This window comes from Miscanthus floridulus, chromosome 6, assembly GCF_019320115.1.
Source record: "Miscanthus floridulus cultivar M001 chromosome 6, ASM1932011v1, whole genome shotgun sequence".
Taxonomy (NCBI): domain Eukaryota; kingdom Viridiplantae; phylum Streptophyta; class Magnoliopsida; order Poales; family Poaceae; genus Miscanthus; species Miscanthus floridulus.
Window position 1 is genome coordinate 120,904,367 of NC_089585.1, and position 12,561 is coordinate 120,916,927.

The window sequence follows — 12,561 nt, forward strand, 5'->3', positions numbered from 1 at the left end:
GACGGTCGGACGGAGCTCGGAGCAGCACGACGTGAGGAAGCCGAGGAGGAGGCGCGCGAGCTGCAGCTCTACCGCTGCCTCGCTGGCGCGGCGCGAGGAGCTCCGCCGCTGCCTCGTCGACGCGGGCGCGAGTAGCTCCCCCGCGGCCTAGTCGGCACACGTGCGAGCAGCAGCAGCTCGCCGCGGGCTTGCGGGCACGCGTGCGAGCAACTCCGTCGCGGCCTCGTCGGCACACGTGCGGCCTCGCGAGCGCGCGGAGAGGGAGACCGAGGTGGTGGCTCACCCGCCGAGGAGCTCGCATGGGGAGCAGCTACTCCGCGCGAGGACCCAGTTGCCGGAGGTGGAAGACAAAGCTGATGAGTAGGGCCCACCTAAGCAGTGAGGGAGCTGCAGGACCCGGTTGTCAGAGATGGAGAGAGAGGAACAGGTTAGGGGCAGCCAGGACATTTTGCGTGCCTATACTGACTGGGCGCCAACGTGTCGGGCTGACTTGGCGTGCCACATGCGCAAATGCGGTAAATTAAGAACCCAAACTTCTCTCATGTGGTAAAATGTAAATGTCAAATTAAAAGTGATAATTGGATGAGTGTCAATCTTAATAATGGTAAAAATGTAAAAGTCCCATATGCCAACCGCCGTGTAGAAACGCAACTGCAGCAACCTTTTTATGCAGACGCGCAGCAGCTGCGATCCGTGCGCCTCTCTCTACAATCCTAGGTCTTGTTTAAATTGCTTCAAAGTTCTAAGTTTTTTCACCATCTCTCCATTACATCGAATCTAGGGACATATGCATACAGCAGTAAATATAGATAAAAAATAACTAATTACACAGTTTGATTGTAAATTACGAGACGAATTTTTTGAGCCTAGTTAGTCCATGATCGGACAATAATTATCAAATACAAACGAAAGTGCTATAGTGCCAAATTTTTCTAAGGGGGTGTTTGGTTCCTACAGGAAAATTTTAGTCCCCGTCCTATCGAATGTTTAAACACATGCATGAAGTATTAAATATAGACGAAAAAAATAACTAATTGCACAGATTGTGGCTAATTTGTGAGACGAATTTTTTAAGCCTAATTAGTCTATGATTTGACAATGTTGTGCAACAGTAAATATGTGCTAATGTCAGATTAATTAGGCTTAATAAATTCGTCTCGTAAATTAGTCTCTATTTGTGTAATTAGTTTTATAATTAACTCATATTTAGTTTTCCTAAATAGCATCCGAATATTTAATATGACATGAACTAAAAATTAGTCCAGAAAAACAAACACCCCCTAGCTCTTGCAATCTAAACAAGGTCCTAGCTCTTTCCTCCGACTTCGCTGCCTGCCTGCCTCGTCCGTCTCGCCCGGTCCTCTCTCACTCGACGAAGACTCCTCTCGCTTCGCTTCGCTTCCAAGTTCACCCCAATGGCGACGCAACCGCTTACATCACCGCGCCGCGAGCCAAGCGCTTGAGCGAGAAGACCGAGACCGAGAGCAGCACCCACCAACCGCGCGCCTTTGCGCCGGCGCATGGCGACGCCGGGGCTGGACCAGGTCATGGCATTCCTCACCGACCACGGCTTCGCCGGCGCGGCCTCCGCGCTCCGTGACGACGTCCTTGCACGCACCGCCGCCGGGGACGAAACTCACGACGCCGCATTAGATCCCCATCTCCCGCCGCTCCGGATGCCCGCCTCCGCCGCCGGTGCTGGCGCTGGCTCTGGCACGCCGGCGCCAGCGAGCCCCGGTTCCAGCTCCGGCTCGGCGTCCTCATCAGCTTTCGTCAGCATGCGCTCCACGCCCTCAGGTACCCAAGGCACGAGGCATTTTTGTCGCTAGCTTTAAACCCTCTTCTCCTTGCTTTCCGTGGGCGTATCACACAATCTCGATCTGTGCGCCGATATTTCCGCGGCTTCGGGGCCAATTCGGCGCTGATGGTTGGATTAGCGCGTGTATTTTTTCTGTGGCTATGAACTGTATAACATAAACGATCTTCGATTTCGTAGGAGAGTTGTTAAACCTCTCCGCCACTTTAATTTCAGTCTCTGCGCTTGGTTCAGTGTCTAGCGCCGAATTTCTGCACATTTGACCAATTCTGAACGAAAACCCCTTATTGTTTTGCCGATTATAGGGCTGTTGAATCCGTATGGGCTGTGGTCGCCGCGGCATTCGCAGTCGGACGCCTCTTCATCGGAGATGGAGTTTGGTACAGCGCGCCAGTATGACACCACCGACCTCTTCTTCCAAGAGGACTGGCTCTACGACGATCACCTCTTCCCTAGCAAGCTGGACGATGAGGATGACGAAGGCAAAGAGGAGGACAAGTTTGTAATGGATGCTCACGATGGCTCGGAGCAGGTAGAACTAGGCAAGCTTGGTGCAGGCCATAACCACCGTCATGAACACATCGGTGGTGACCGATGTGAAGGTTGCGCTGAGGTGTACACATGCTCATCACCACTCTGCGGTTGCTGTGGAGGGGGACTCAAGAATGACGGGCTTGATGTGGCCAGGAGCTCAAGCTCCACTGTGTATGGGAGATACCAAATCATGGATGACCAGACAGAGATACTGGATGATTGTGCGCAGGATGGGTTTCAATTGAAGCAGAGTGGAGGTATTATGTTTGAATGCGGTATGCCGAGGGATCCTAGACGAGGAGATGATGATTCAGAGCTGAGTGTTGTGGAGAAGGAGCTTCAAATGCTCAGTTCATTTGATACTGGTGCTGTTGCGAGTAAGTACTTCTCGAGCCTTTCAGTGGAGTTCATCTCTCCACCTAGTAGCACTCCTTATTTATTTATTTATTTGTTTGTTTGTTTGTGTGTGTGTGTGTGTGGGTGGGTGGGGGTCCTGCTGAATTTTGGTAGCAGCACAGTATATAGTTTGTCCATTATAACCCACTTTATGGCCAAAGATAATGTGAATTTATTTATTGAATTTAATGTAGGTGGAAAAGGGGAATAAATGATAACAATGAAGAAGTTAGATTCTGTGGAGTTGCCTTGTGAAAGCTAAATCTCTGTTGCAATTTGGTTGATGTGTAGTTTAATAAATGGAGGGGGGAAATGTTATACTAGACGCTAGTAACATTTTTATATAATATCTACTGTTTCTCAGTATGGTTACCATTTTATGATTATGTTTCTCAAGGATTATCTCTGGAAATTCTAAAGAAGCAGAGTTTGTCTATGCTGGTAAATGATGTTCTGCGTTTAAGAACCTAACTTTGGTTAAACAATTGCTATATACAATCAGGATCTTTAAAACACACATTTCAAATATGATGGTCTTGGTTTTAACGTATTTAGCTATTTGAAATGTAGCCAGGTCCAACCTACTATTTGATCAATCGTATTAAAATAATGTTAGTCCATCTTTATATTTGTGAGTAATTTAGTATCAGTTGTCCATTTGTCCTGGTCCTTGTTAGAGGCTATTTTTTTGCTTATGTGCTGGTCTAATTCTCTTCATGTATTTCATAGATCACGGTGTACATGATTTCACGGACAATGGCGAGCTCAATGGCAGCTGTGACAAAAATCTTAAAAGCAGCATTGATAAAGAATATCCGAAAGGTCATCGGATACAGCCATTCCCTGAAAGTGGTAATCCTGATGAAGCATATGAGTTTCAAAATGTTGGATTATTAAATGCAGATGTTCAACATTCTACTGCTCTTAAAGCTGAGGAAGATGCCGAGACAAATATTGATCTTGCTCTCTCTGATTTTCACCGAGAATATGAGGTATTTGAATTGAGAATTATCCACCGCAAGAACAGGTTCACATTCTCTTTTTTACTTTGAATTCTCTTTGTTAAATTGTATGTTGGTTGATCCATTTTCGTACTTACATAATATAGGCATCCACTGCAGGACTGGCTTTGAAGAAAACAAAGATTTCCCCATTGTCTTAAATTCAGTTGTTGCTGGAAGGTATTATATCACTGAATATCTAGGCTCGGCTGCATTCAGCAAGGTTGTGCAAGCACATGATCTTCAGACAGGAATGGATGTTTGCCTTAAAATAATTAAAAACGATAAGGATTTCTTCGACCAGAGCTTGGATGAGATAAAACTTCTGAAGTTCGTGAACAAATATGATCCACTAGACGAGCACCATGTATTGCGCCTCTATGACTACTTCTACCATCAGGTATATGCCTCATAAGAGAGACTACTGGCTAAGTTACCCCCTTTGATTCAACTTGTTTGGATCCTAACTTCCTAGGAAGGCATCTCAAAGGACATAGTCCAGGTGACTAGTTCTTGAGCAATATTGCAATTATCTTAAAAAAGGATCAACTGAAATATTATACCAGTGTGCTTTAATTGCTTCATACATGTACGGTGGCAGATTTTAGTGGGATTTTTCAATTCTCATGACCTTGCATGGTGCTGATAGCGAGCAAATATTGGCAGGAACACCTTTTTATTGTCACTGAACTACTGCGAGCAAACCTATATGAGTTTCAGAAATATAATCAGGAATCTGGTGGTGAGGTGTATTTTACTTTGCCTAGGATACAGGTATGTTCTCCATCCTTCACTGAGATGTACTCCATGAGACCATGACTGCTACTTATAATGAGATCACACTTGTATATAATGAGCATTCACATTTCACCCTGTAGTCAGCCCCTAGACGAAAATTTTCCAACATGCTTCGCATTTAAACACAGTTGTTTGACCATTGGACTGTAACTGAGCAAACATATTTGATACCCTGAAAAGGTTGCCTTGGCAATTTGACTAACTCTTTTAAGTTATGAGTGTTATTAAGTTTCATTCAGAAAGTTACAAAGTTCTAGCAATTTGAAAGTTTGCCTTTGTTGTAGGTTATAGCTCGGCAATGTTTAGAGGCCTTGGTTTACTTACACCGTTTGAGGGTCATTCATTGTGACCTAAAGCCAGAAAATATTCTTATCAAGAGCTACAGTAGATGTGAAATTAAAGTCATTGATCTGGGAAGTAGTTGCTTCTTGACAGACAACTTATGCCTCTATGTCCAATCACGCTCTTATCGAGCTCCTGAGGTCATTCTGGGCCTACCTTATGATCAGAGGATTGACATTTGGTCTCTTGGTTGCATCCTTTCTGAACTGTACACTGGTGAAGTAAGTATGTTTTATTTACTGTAAATGCTTGGCAGCTTGTAGGATTGCAACAAACTGGTCTTAGTATTGTTTTGGCAAAATTTTGAGGCCTCTTTTCTTGTATGAATGCAATACCAACATATAACTCCAACCAGAAATAGAAAATAATCTTTTTTATTAATGTTGTAAGCACATGTGAGCTGGAGAGTTGAGGAATTAGGTGTTTAGGTGCTTCTTTTCCTTGGAACTATAGCTTCTGTCCTTTACATGTAACAGGTATTATTTCCTAACGAGCCTGTGCCCATGATGCTTGCTCAAATGATTGGGATAATCGGCCCAATTGACATGGAAATGCTAGAATTGGGACAGGAGACACAGAAGTATTTCACTGATGATTATGACCTTTTTACCAAGAATGAGGTAAGATTCTTTTTTCATACTTGCTCACCTGCCTATGGTAACGCTAAATGAGTATCCTTTAATCACAAAATCTATATTGCACGAGCTGCTTCTGTTGTTTCCTTCGCCTTCATAATTTTCATTGCACCTTAAACAAAGGGCGTACCCAGTGCAGAGAGCTCCCGCTCTGTGCGGGGTCTGGGGAAGGGTGTCAGTGGCAAGCCTTACCCTCGCCTGTGCAATGCGAGGAGACCGTGACTCGAACCCGGGACCTTCCGGTCACAGGCGGTAAGACTCTACCGCTTGCACCAGGCCCGCCCTTCATTGCACCTTAAACAGATTTAATTAAATTTGAATACGCTACAGAATTATATTTATACGTCTTCTTGCTCACTTGATACATTAAAGACATAACTTTATAGCATTGTAAGTTTATTTGTTCGAATCGAGAAGACCTAAGTTTTTCCTTTTAATTTGAGTTTCACTATGCACATATCTGTACTGTTGGTCATAGAACAGCAAACCCTAACAATTCCCTTCTTTGCCTCATTTATATCCAGGAGACAGATCAGCTAGAGTATCTGATCCCAGAGAAATCCTCCTTGCGACGGCACTTGCAATGTCCTGATTCAGAATTTGTCGATTTTCTGTCTTATCTGCTGCAGATTAACCCCAGGAAGAGACCTACAGCTGAGGAAGCACTACAGCATCCATGGCTTTCTTTTGCGTACTAATGAGAAGTCATCTGGTGCTTTCTTCACATATAAGGATGAGTTTCTCCTAATTTGGAGCCCTCATAAAGTCATTGATTTTTTTTTATTTTCTTGGAGTTTCTCTTAATTAACGTGAATCGTTACTCTTTTCCTTCATTTGTAGAAGAGCCCTCGTTTTGTGGGTACAGAATTCTTCTTTTTTGTGTCTTCAGGGTAATTCTTGGTGTGAACCCCTGATCTGTGAGTGATTCATGAGTGTATGTAAATATCAGAAAATTTTCCGCGGTGTATCTGTACAGTTGAAAGCCCACTCTTGTACTCTGTCTGATCCGTTAATGATAACATGAGAAAATATTGTTCAATGTTTCATCATTGTTGGCTCTATCTTTGATATGTGATGTGTCCAATATCACGATGCTATTTGATTTGATTGTAGGTTATTCACTTATTCTTATTGAAGAAACAAGAATGGGACCAGCGGTGATGGCAGATCGTCATATCCTATTTTCTGAGGTAATATAATTAATAGTAAAATAAATAAGATGGTTCAGATTTTTTGACAATGTGCCGTGTGAGTTTGTGACTGCTCTGTGAATTCCTGCGTCCTGACTCCTGACTCCTGACTTCCTGAGCAAAAACATCCAGCTCGCGCAGGCGCAGCAAACATCCAGCTCGCACAGGCGCAGCCGCCAGCCGGCCGATGCAAAGCCCAATGGACCAAGGGACAGCGCACACTGCTCGGATGCCGCAGCCTTTGGCGCTTTCCTGGCGTGAGCGTGACGTCGACACCAACGGCAAAAATCTCCTATCCATCTCTCATTCTCTCCCTTCCCCTGCCGCGGCACTGCCACTCCCGCTCCCACGCGGCCACACGCCGACACCCAATGCCGCCCACTACAGCCGCGGCCGCGGCCACGGCGCTCCCATCCCCTTCTCACCGCAGGGTCCCCGCCGCGAAATCCGTCTGGCTGAACCCCAACCTGCCCACCTCTCACCCCCTCCACCAGCGCCACAAGTCCGCCGCCGAGCTCCAACAACGGCAGCACGAGAACCGTACGATCGACGTCCCCGCCCTCGTGACCGCGCTCTCCGCCGCGCGGAAGGCTCCCGACCTGGCCGCCGTGCTCGCCCCGCACCGACCCGTCTCCGCGCGCCTCCTCGGTGCGCTCCTCTCCCGCCTCACCGACCCGCGCCGCGCCGTCGCGCTGCTCGACCTCCTCGCGCCGGACCTCCCCGCCCCCGAGCTCCTCATCCCCTATAACCTACTCCTCCGCTCTGCCTGCCGCGCTGGCGAGCTCCGCCTCGCCTCCGGCCTCCTCCTCGAGATGCGGGAGAGGGGCGTGACCCCCGACGCGTTCTCGTATTCCACCCTCCTCGCCGCGCTCACCCGCGCGGGCCACCTCGACCACGCGCTCACCTTCCTGCCGCTCATGGAGGATGACGCCGTGGCTCCGGACCTTATCCTCTTCTCCAACCTCATCCACCTCGCCCTCCGCGGTGGCGACGCGCCCAAGGCGCTGACGCTCTTCTCCCGGCTGCGCGCCGCGGGGATCAGGCCCGACCTCAAGGCGTACAACGCCGCCGTCGCCGCCTACTGCAAGTCCGACCTTATCCGCGACGCCAAATGGCTGCTGCTCCACGACATGCCGGCCCACGGCGTCGCGCCCGACGCGCAGACCTACTCCCCCATCCTCTCCGCGCTGGCGCGAAGGGGGCGGCACCTCGCGGCCGTGTCGCTGTTCTCGCACATGCGCGCCGTGGCGCGCGTCAAGCCGGACCTCTCGGTGTTCAACATCATCCTCAACGCGTACGGGCAGCTGGACCTCGCGCGCGAGGCGGACCGGCTGTTCTGGTCCATGCGCAGGGCAGGCGTGCCGCCAAGCGTGGTGACCTACAACACCATGCTCCGTGTGTACGGCGATGCCGGGCTGTTCGGCGAGGCGGTTCACCTGTTCGACCTCATGCGCAGCGCTTCCGATGGCAATGGTGGCGCTGGTAGCGGCGTCAAACCGAACGTGGTGACGTACAACACCGTGATTGCCATCTACGGCAAGTCGCTGGAGGGCGAGAAAGCCGGGAGGTTGGTGCAGGACATGCAGGCCATTGGTGTCCAGCCCGATGCCATCACTTACTCCACTATCTTGTCCATCTGGGTGAAAGCAGGGAAGCTCGACCGCGCTGCCAAGCTGTTTGAGAAGCTGAGGGAAGCTGGCACGGAGATCGACCCAGTGCTGTACCAGACAATGGTAGTGGGGTATGAGCGTGCCGGGCTTGTCTCACAGGCCAAGCGTTTGTTGCGCGATCTGAAAGACCCAGAGGGCATCCCCAAGGAGACAGCCATCAAAATCTTGGCGAGTGCCGGTCGTCTGGAAGAGGCCACATGGTTGTTCCGTCGTGCGGCCAACACCGGCGAGATCAAGGACTCATCGGTGCACAGAGCAATGATGGACTTGTACGCGAAGAACCGAAGACACCGGAATGTGATCGAGGTGTTTGATGAAATGAGGAAATTGGGCCAGTTACCAGACTCGGAGACGATTGCCACCGCGATGAATGCTTATGGCAAGCTGAAGGATTTCGACAAGGCCGCGGCGCTGTACCAGGCGATGAGGGAGGAAGGCTGTGTGTTCTCAGACCGGGTGCACTTTCAGATGATTAGCCTCCTTGGTGCTCATCAGGACTTCGAGGCGCTGGAACTGCTGGTTGGCGAGCTAAGCCATGACCCAAGCATCGACAAGAGGGAGCTTTATCTTGTGGCTGCCGGCGTCTATGAGAGAGCATACAAGATTGATAAGGCATCCCAGATTATAAGCCAGATAAGAAGTTCCAACGAATTCGATGTCCAGAAAGTCAGATAAAAGGCTCCATGTTCCAGTAACTTGTTCAGCGAATCTGGCGACAATGTTTCAGATAAAATAACAAAGACCACTGACTTATGGTTGTTGCCATTGGTGAGTAAGGTTCAAACATGCTATCTGTGCCAATTATTGTGCTTACTGCTAATATTAATGATTATTACATACCGGATTGTTAGATTCATAATGAATACGTTAATGGACATTGGTTCTCCAGGTGTAAACTTGACATCGATGAGCTATGAACTATTCATTAGACTATCATAACTGTGAACATCCAAATTTTACAACAGAAGCTGATATACAACAGTTAATTGATATAAAATGCTCCACTACACAAATACAAATCTGAAGTCATGCTAGATTACATTTTTCTTATCTTCGGATGTGACAACTCCATATGAACAGTGACTCGGTTTTATCAGAACCCTAAATAAATATTGATGATAATGTACAGGTGCTCTCCCTTAAGGGGCTTATCGCATAGTAGGCACTTCAGGCCTTCATCAAAACAATTCCATTGTGCGGTAGCAAAACTTACACAGCCTGATTTGTTTGGGGGATCCCATGCTTTTGGAACCATTCTGGCATATGAAACCTTTCATGCAATACAGGTCTGACATCTTTCTGGAGGGAAAGATGCTTCAGGAGTGGAAATATAACTGTCATGAGCTGAAATGTTAAATCAAGAAAAAATCAGTGCGATTTTTTAGGCTAGAAGTTCAGGCCATGCAAAACTTGGTGCTCATCGTCAGTTACCTGGTCATCAGAATGTTGTCCAGCTGAAAATGGAACACAAGGTATTCCATTCAAAGGCTGAAGAATGAAACTGAACGGATTGTTGTCGACAATGACAATCCTGCCAAAATCTTTTGACACGCAAGAAAGATCTTTCACATGTTCTCTGTACTCCCTGCAATTATGCAACCCATTCATATCAGAAAATTGGCAAACAAGTATGGTGTGAATCGGTCAGGCAGGAAGAGAAAAACATCAAGAAACAAGTGTATTACGATTGAATAACTCGGTGAATCAGCATAAACATGCATGCTAAAGGAAACATCCATAGTTGTACACAGGCAACGATGATAGATCAAGACACCCAATAAAAATGCACATTGAATATATTGTAGAAGTTCTGGAGTGCTGATACTCTGAGAAATACTTGGTAAAGAAGATAAAATGAACGCTAAAATCTAAACACCATGAGCATTCCATGTGTACAATATGAACATCATTATTGATTGCTGTGGTACAACATGATTTGTATAGAGAAGGTAATATAACTTACGTGGTAACAGTTGATGGGCGATAGAGACGAAGTCTGAATCTATTGTGAACATCTATTCGGTCAACTAAAGGTCTAGCATAACCTGAGGAGAAGCATGGATAGGTTAAGTGAGGAAATGCGTGAAAATTGATTGGGCTCCTAGGTTGTGAAAAATAACAGCAGCAAACATACCTTCTAAACCTGCTGTAAAAAGAATAAGATCTGCAAATTCACTAGTTTTCTGCAAGAACTCATGCAAACCAGGGCGCTCAAAAACAGTCACATGATTCACCTTCTGTTTTCCTTCAACATCCTTTAAAGTTTACAAAAGCAAAAGCTCATTTATCAGTCGTGATTCAAATTATTACAAACAAAGTGACATAGCAAAGATACAAGTTTGGTACCTTATCAGACGATATACATTCCATATCAAAGCAATGTAATCCTGCTTCAACAGCTTCTGTGCGCACAATAGCAGGAAGACTAGATGATTCATATGCAGAAACTAAAGTCTCATCCAAGTCAAGCACTACCTGAACAGACAGCCGTAATGTTGTCAGAATATTCGATGGGTAAACACAAGAGAAAATGTTCAAGGTGACTTCATTTCAAGGCAATTAAGTAGTAATGCTTAGCAACAATATAACTTCCAGTTTTCAGTTTTGACTCCATTTATGTGAAGCTATAAGCTTCTTTGCCGATCCAAACTATTAGAAATCCAACTATGAGCATACCTTGCAGTATAACAGCCCATGTAATGGATCATCTATAATCAGCTGATAAGATACTATGTCATAATCCAGCTACAATCAAGATGTTCAACAATGATGGCAGGTTATCTAGTCACCTACACACAATGACAGGAAACCAGTATCCTGGAACTATTTCCCACAGCTTCACTAGAAGATCACTGGAAACATATTGCCACCAGTTCAGAGAGGAGATAATGCAATCGTAAGTCTGTACTACTAAAACAAGCAAACCCTTCTTTTGCAATTGCAGCGCAGTTAATTGCCCATACTAATAACTCATGATGACAACTTATAACACACAATCCTCAGGGAAGGGCGGAAGGCCTGCTACACAGTCGAAATATACTCTACAAACAAAAATCAACTGAACTACCTGAACTAAGCCACCAAACCTCGATTAACCTTAAATCAGCCACTTCACCTAATCCCAATCACCCCCAACTACCGAAGCATCATCCAATTTGATCAACATGCAATTCCTACCGTCCCAAGTCCACTGTACTATTTGATTGAAAACCATATACACCACAAAGGCGCCATTTTCCCCCACCCCTGACATCAAAAGCTCCACCGAATCGAATTAAAAAAAACGAATCTTCGTACCGTGAGGCGGCCCAGGGGCTCAGGCGCAGGTGTCGGGGCAGGCGCCGCGTCAGCTGGGATCTCGGAGCGGAGCGGCATGAAGGCCACCTCCGGCGATGGCTCCGAGGCCGCGGTCCCTGGAGAGGAGCGGGTAGCGGAAGCCGACGAAGGACAGGAGCTGGGCGCAGGAGGGCGTGCCCCGGAGTATCTGGAGCAGGACCTGGAGGAGGAAGCCGATCCACCCCACCACCGCCCGCCACGCCTGCGACGCCGCCTTCCCCCGCTGCTGCTGCTGCGCCGCCGCCGCCGCGGTCGGCGAGTACACCTCCGCCGCCGCCATGGAAACCGGCGACGACCTGTCGCGCCACGTGGTTGCCGGTCCGGGAGGCTGGAGACGGGGAGGAGGATGGAGGGAAGGCGAGGCCGGAGGCAACCGGAGGAGGTGGTGGTGGTGGTCGGTCTCCGCGCCCGCGCCCGGGTACGTGGTGTTTTTTGTGGGCGGGTGAGCTTAGCGGAATAGGGTATTAGTGATAGGTGTAGATTCAGGCGTCCCCACCTGTCAGGGATAGTACAGCTGGACTAGCGAGTTTGCCGCGAGTGGTAATTATCGTACGCGCACCAGGCAGTTTTCAGTTTTTCTTGCACGTTTCAGTATTTCCTCTCTTTTTTATCATTTCCGCCTTTCGCTATTTCAGTACTGGCTTGATGTTCAGTCTGTGTTAATTCTCTACGTATTTCTCTTTGCTGCGATGGAAACATCATTGGCGGTACAGTGACGTTGACTCACATTAGTACAGCTCATACAGTATGTTGTAGAACTCAACTGGGTTTGTTTGATTTGGGTACCATCGTATCCTTTTGTCCTACGCTAAATTTCAAACCGCCTGGATTGACATTGTCTTT

General features: G+C 47.4%; 2 protein-coding genes and 1 pseudogene across 10 annotated transcripts; 2 read left to right on the forward strand and 1 right to left on the reverse strand.

The window, feature by feature from the left end:
- Positions 1 to 661: 661 nt before the first annotated feature.
- Positions 662 to 6,568, forward strand: LOC136456768 (uncharacterized). Of its 9 annotated transcripts, XM_066456733.1 has the most exons (10): positions 662 to 717; positions 1,311 to 1,797; positions 2,122 to 2,727; positions 3,476 to 3,773; positions 3,868 to 4,147; positions 4,414 to 4,521; positions 4,830 to 5,108; positions 5,364 to 5,507; positions 5,662 to 5,774; positions 6,152 to 6,568. In XM_066456733.1, the coding sequence occupies exons 2-10, from the start codon at positions 1,521 to 1,523 to the stop codon at positions 6,324 to 6,326; spliced, it is 2,280 nt and encodes a 759-aa protein (XP_066312830.1). In that variant the 5' UTR covers positions 662 to 717; positions 1,311 to 1,520; the 3' UTR covers positions 6,327 to 6,568. The 9 variants fall into 9 exon arrangements, with proteins under 9 accessions (XP_066312830.1, XP_066312837.1, XP_066312834.1 ...); XM_066456740.1 differs by lacking the exon at positions 662 to 717 and having other exon boundaries at positions 1,306 to 1,797; positions 5,646 to 5,774; positions 6,152 to 6,266; XM_066456737.1 differs by lacking the exon at positions 662 to 717 and having other exon boundaries at positions 1,306 to 1,797; positions 5,657 to 5,774; positions 6,152 to 6,266.
- A 278-nt stretch (positions 6,569 to 6,846) lies between these two features.
- On the forward strand, positions 6,847 to 9,134 carry LOC136456769 (pentatricopeptide repeat-containing protein At5g39980, chloroplastic-like). The gene has a single exon (XM_066456742.1). The coding sequence runs from the start codon at positions 7,084 to 7,086 to the stop codon at positions 9,055 to 9,057; it is 1,974 nt and encodes a 657-aa protein (XP_066312839.1). The 5' UTR covers positions 6,847 to 7,083; the 3' UTR covers positions 9,058 to 9,134.
- Positions 9,135 to 9,289: 155 nt separating this feature from the next.
- On the reverse strand, positions 9,290 to 12,251 carry LOC136456771 (uncharacterized; annotated as a pseudogene).
- Positions 12,252 to 12,561: the final 310 nt, after the last annotated feature.

Excerpts from the sequence above, each read along its gene's own strand:
- LOC136456768 (XM_066456733.1), top strand. The coding sequence starts at position 1,521 with ATGGCGACGCCGGGGCTGGACCAGGTCATGGCATTCCTCACCGACCAC. Across the intron at positions 2,728-3,475 it reads TGATACTGGTGCTGTTGCGA|ATCACGGTGTACATGATTTC; the intron begins GTAAGTACTTCT and ends TGTATTTCATAG. Across the intron at positions 5,109-5,363 it reads CTGAACTGTACACTGGTGAA|GTATTATTTCCTAACGAGCC; the intron begins GTAAGTATGTTT and ends TACATGTAACAG.
- LOC136456769 (XM_066456742.1), top strand. The coding sequence starts at position 7,084 with ATGCCGCCCACTACAGCCGCGGCCGCGGCCACGGCGCTCCCATCCCCT.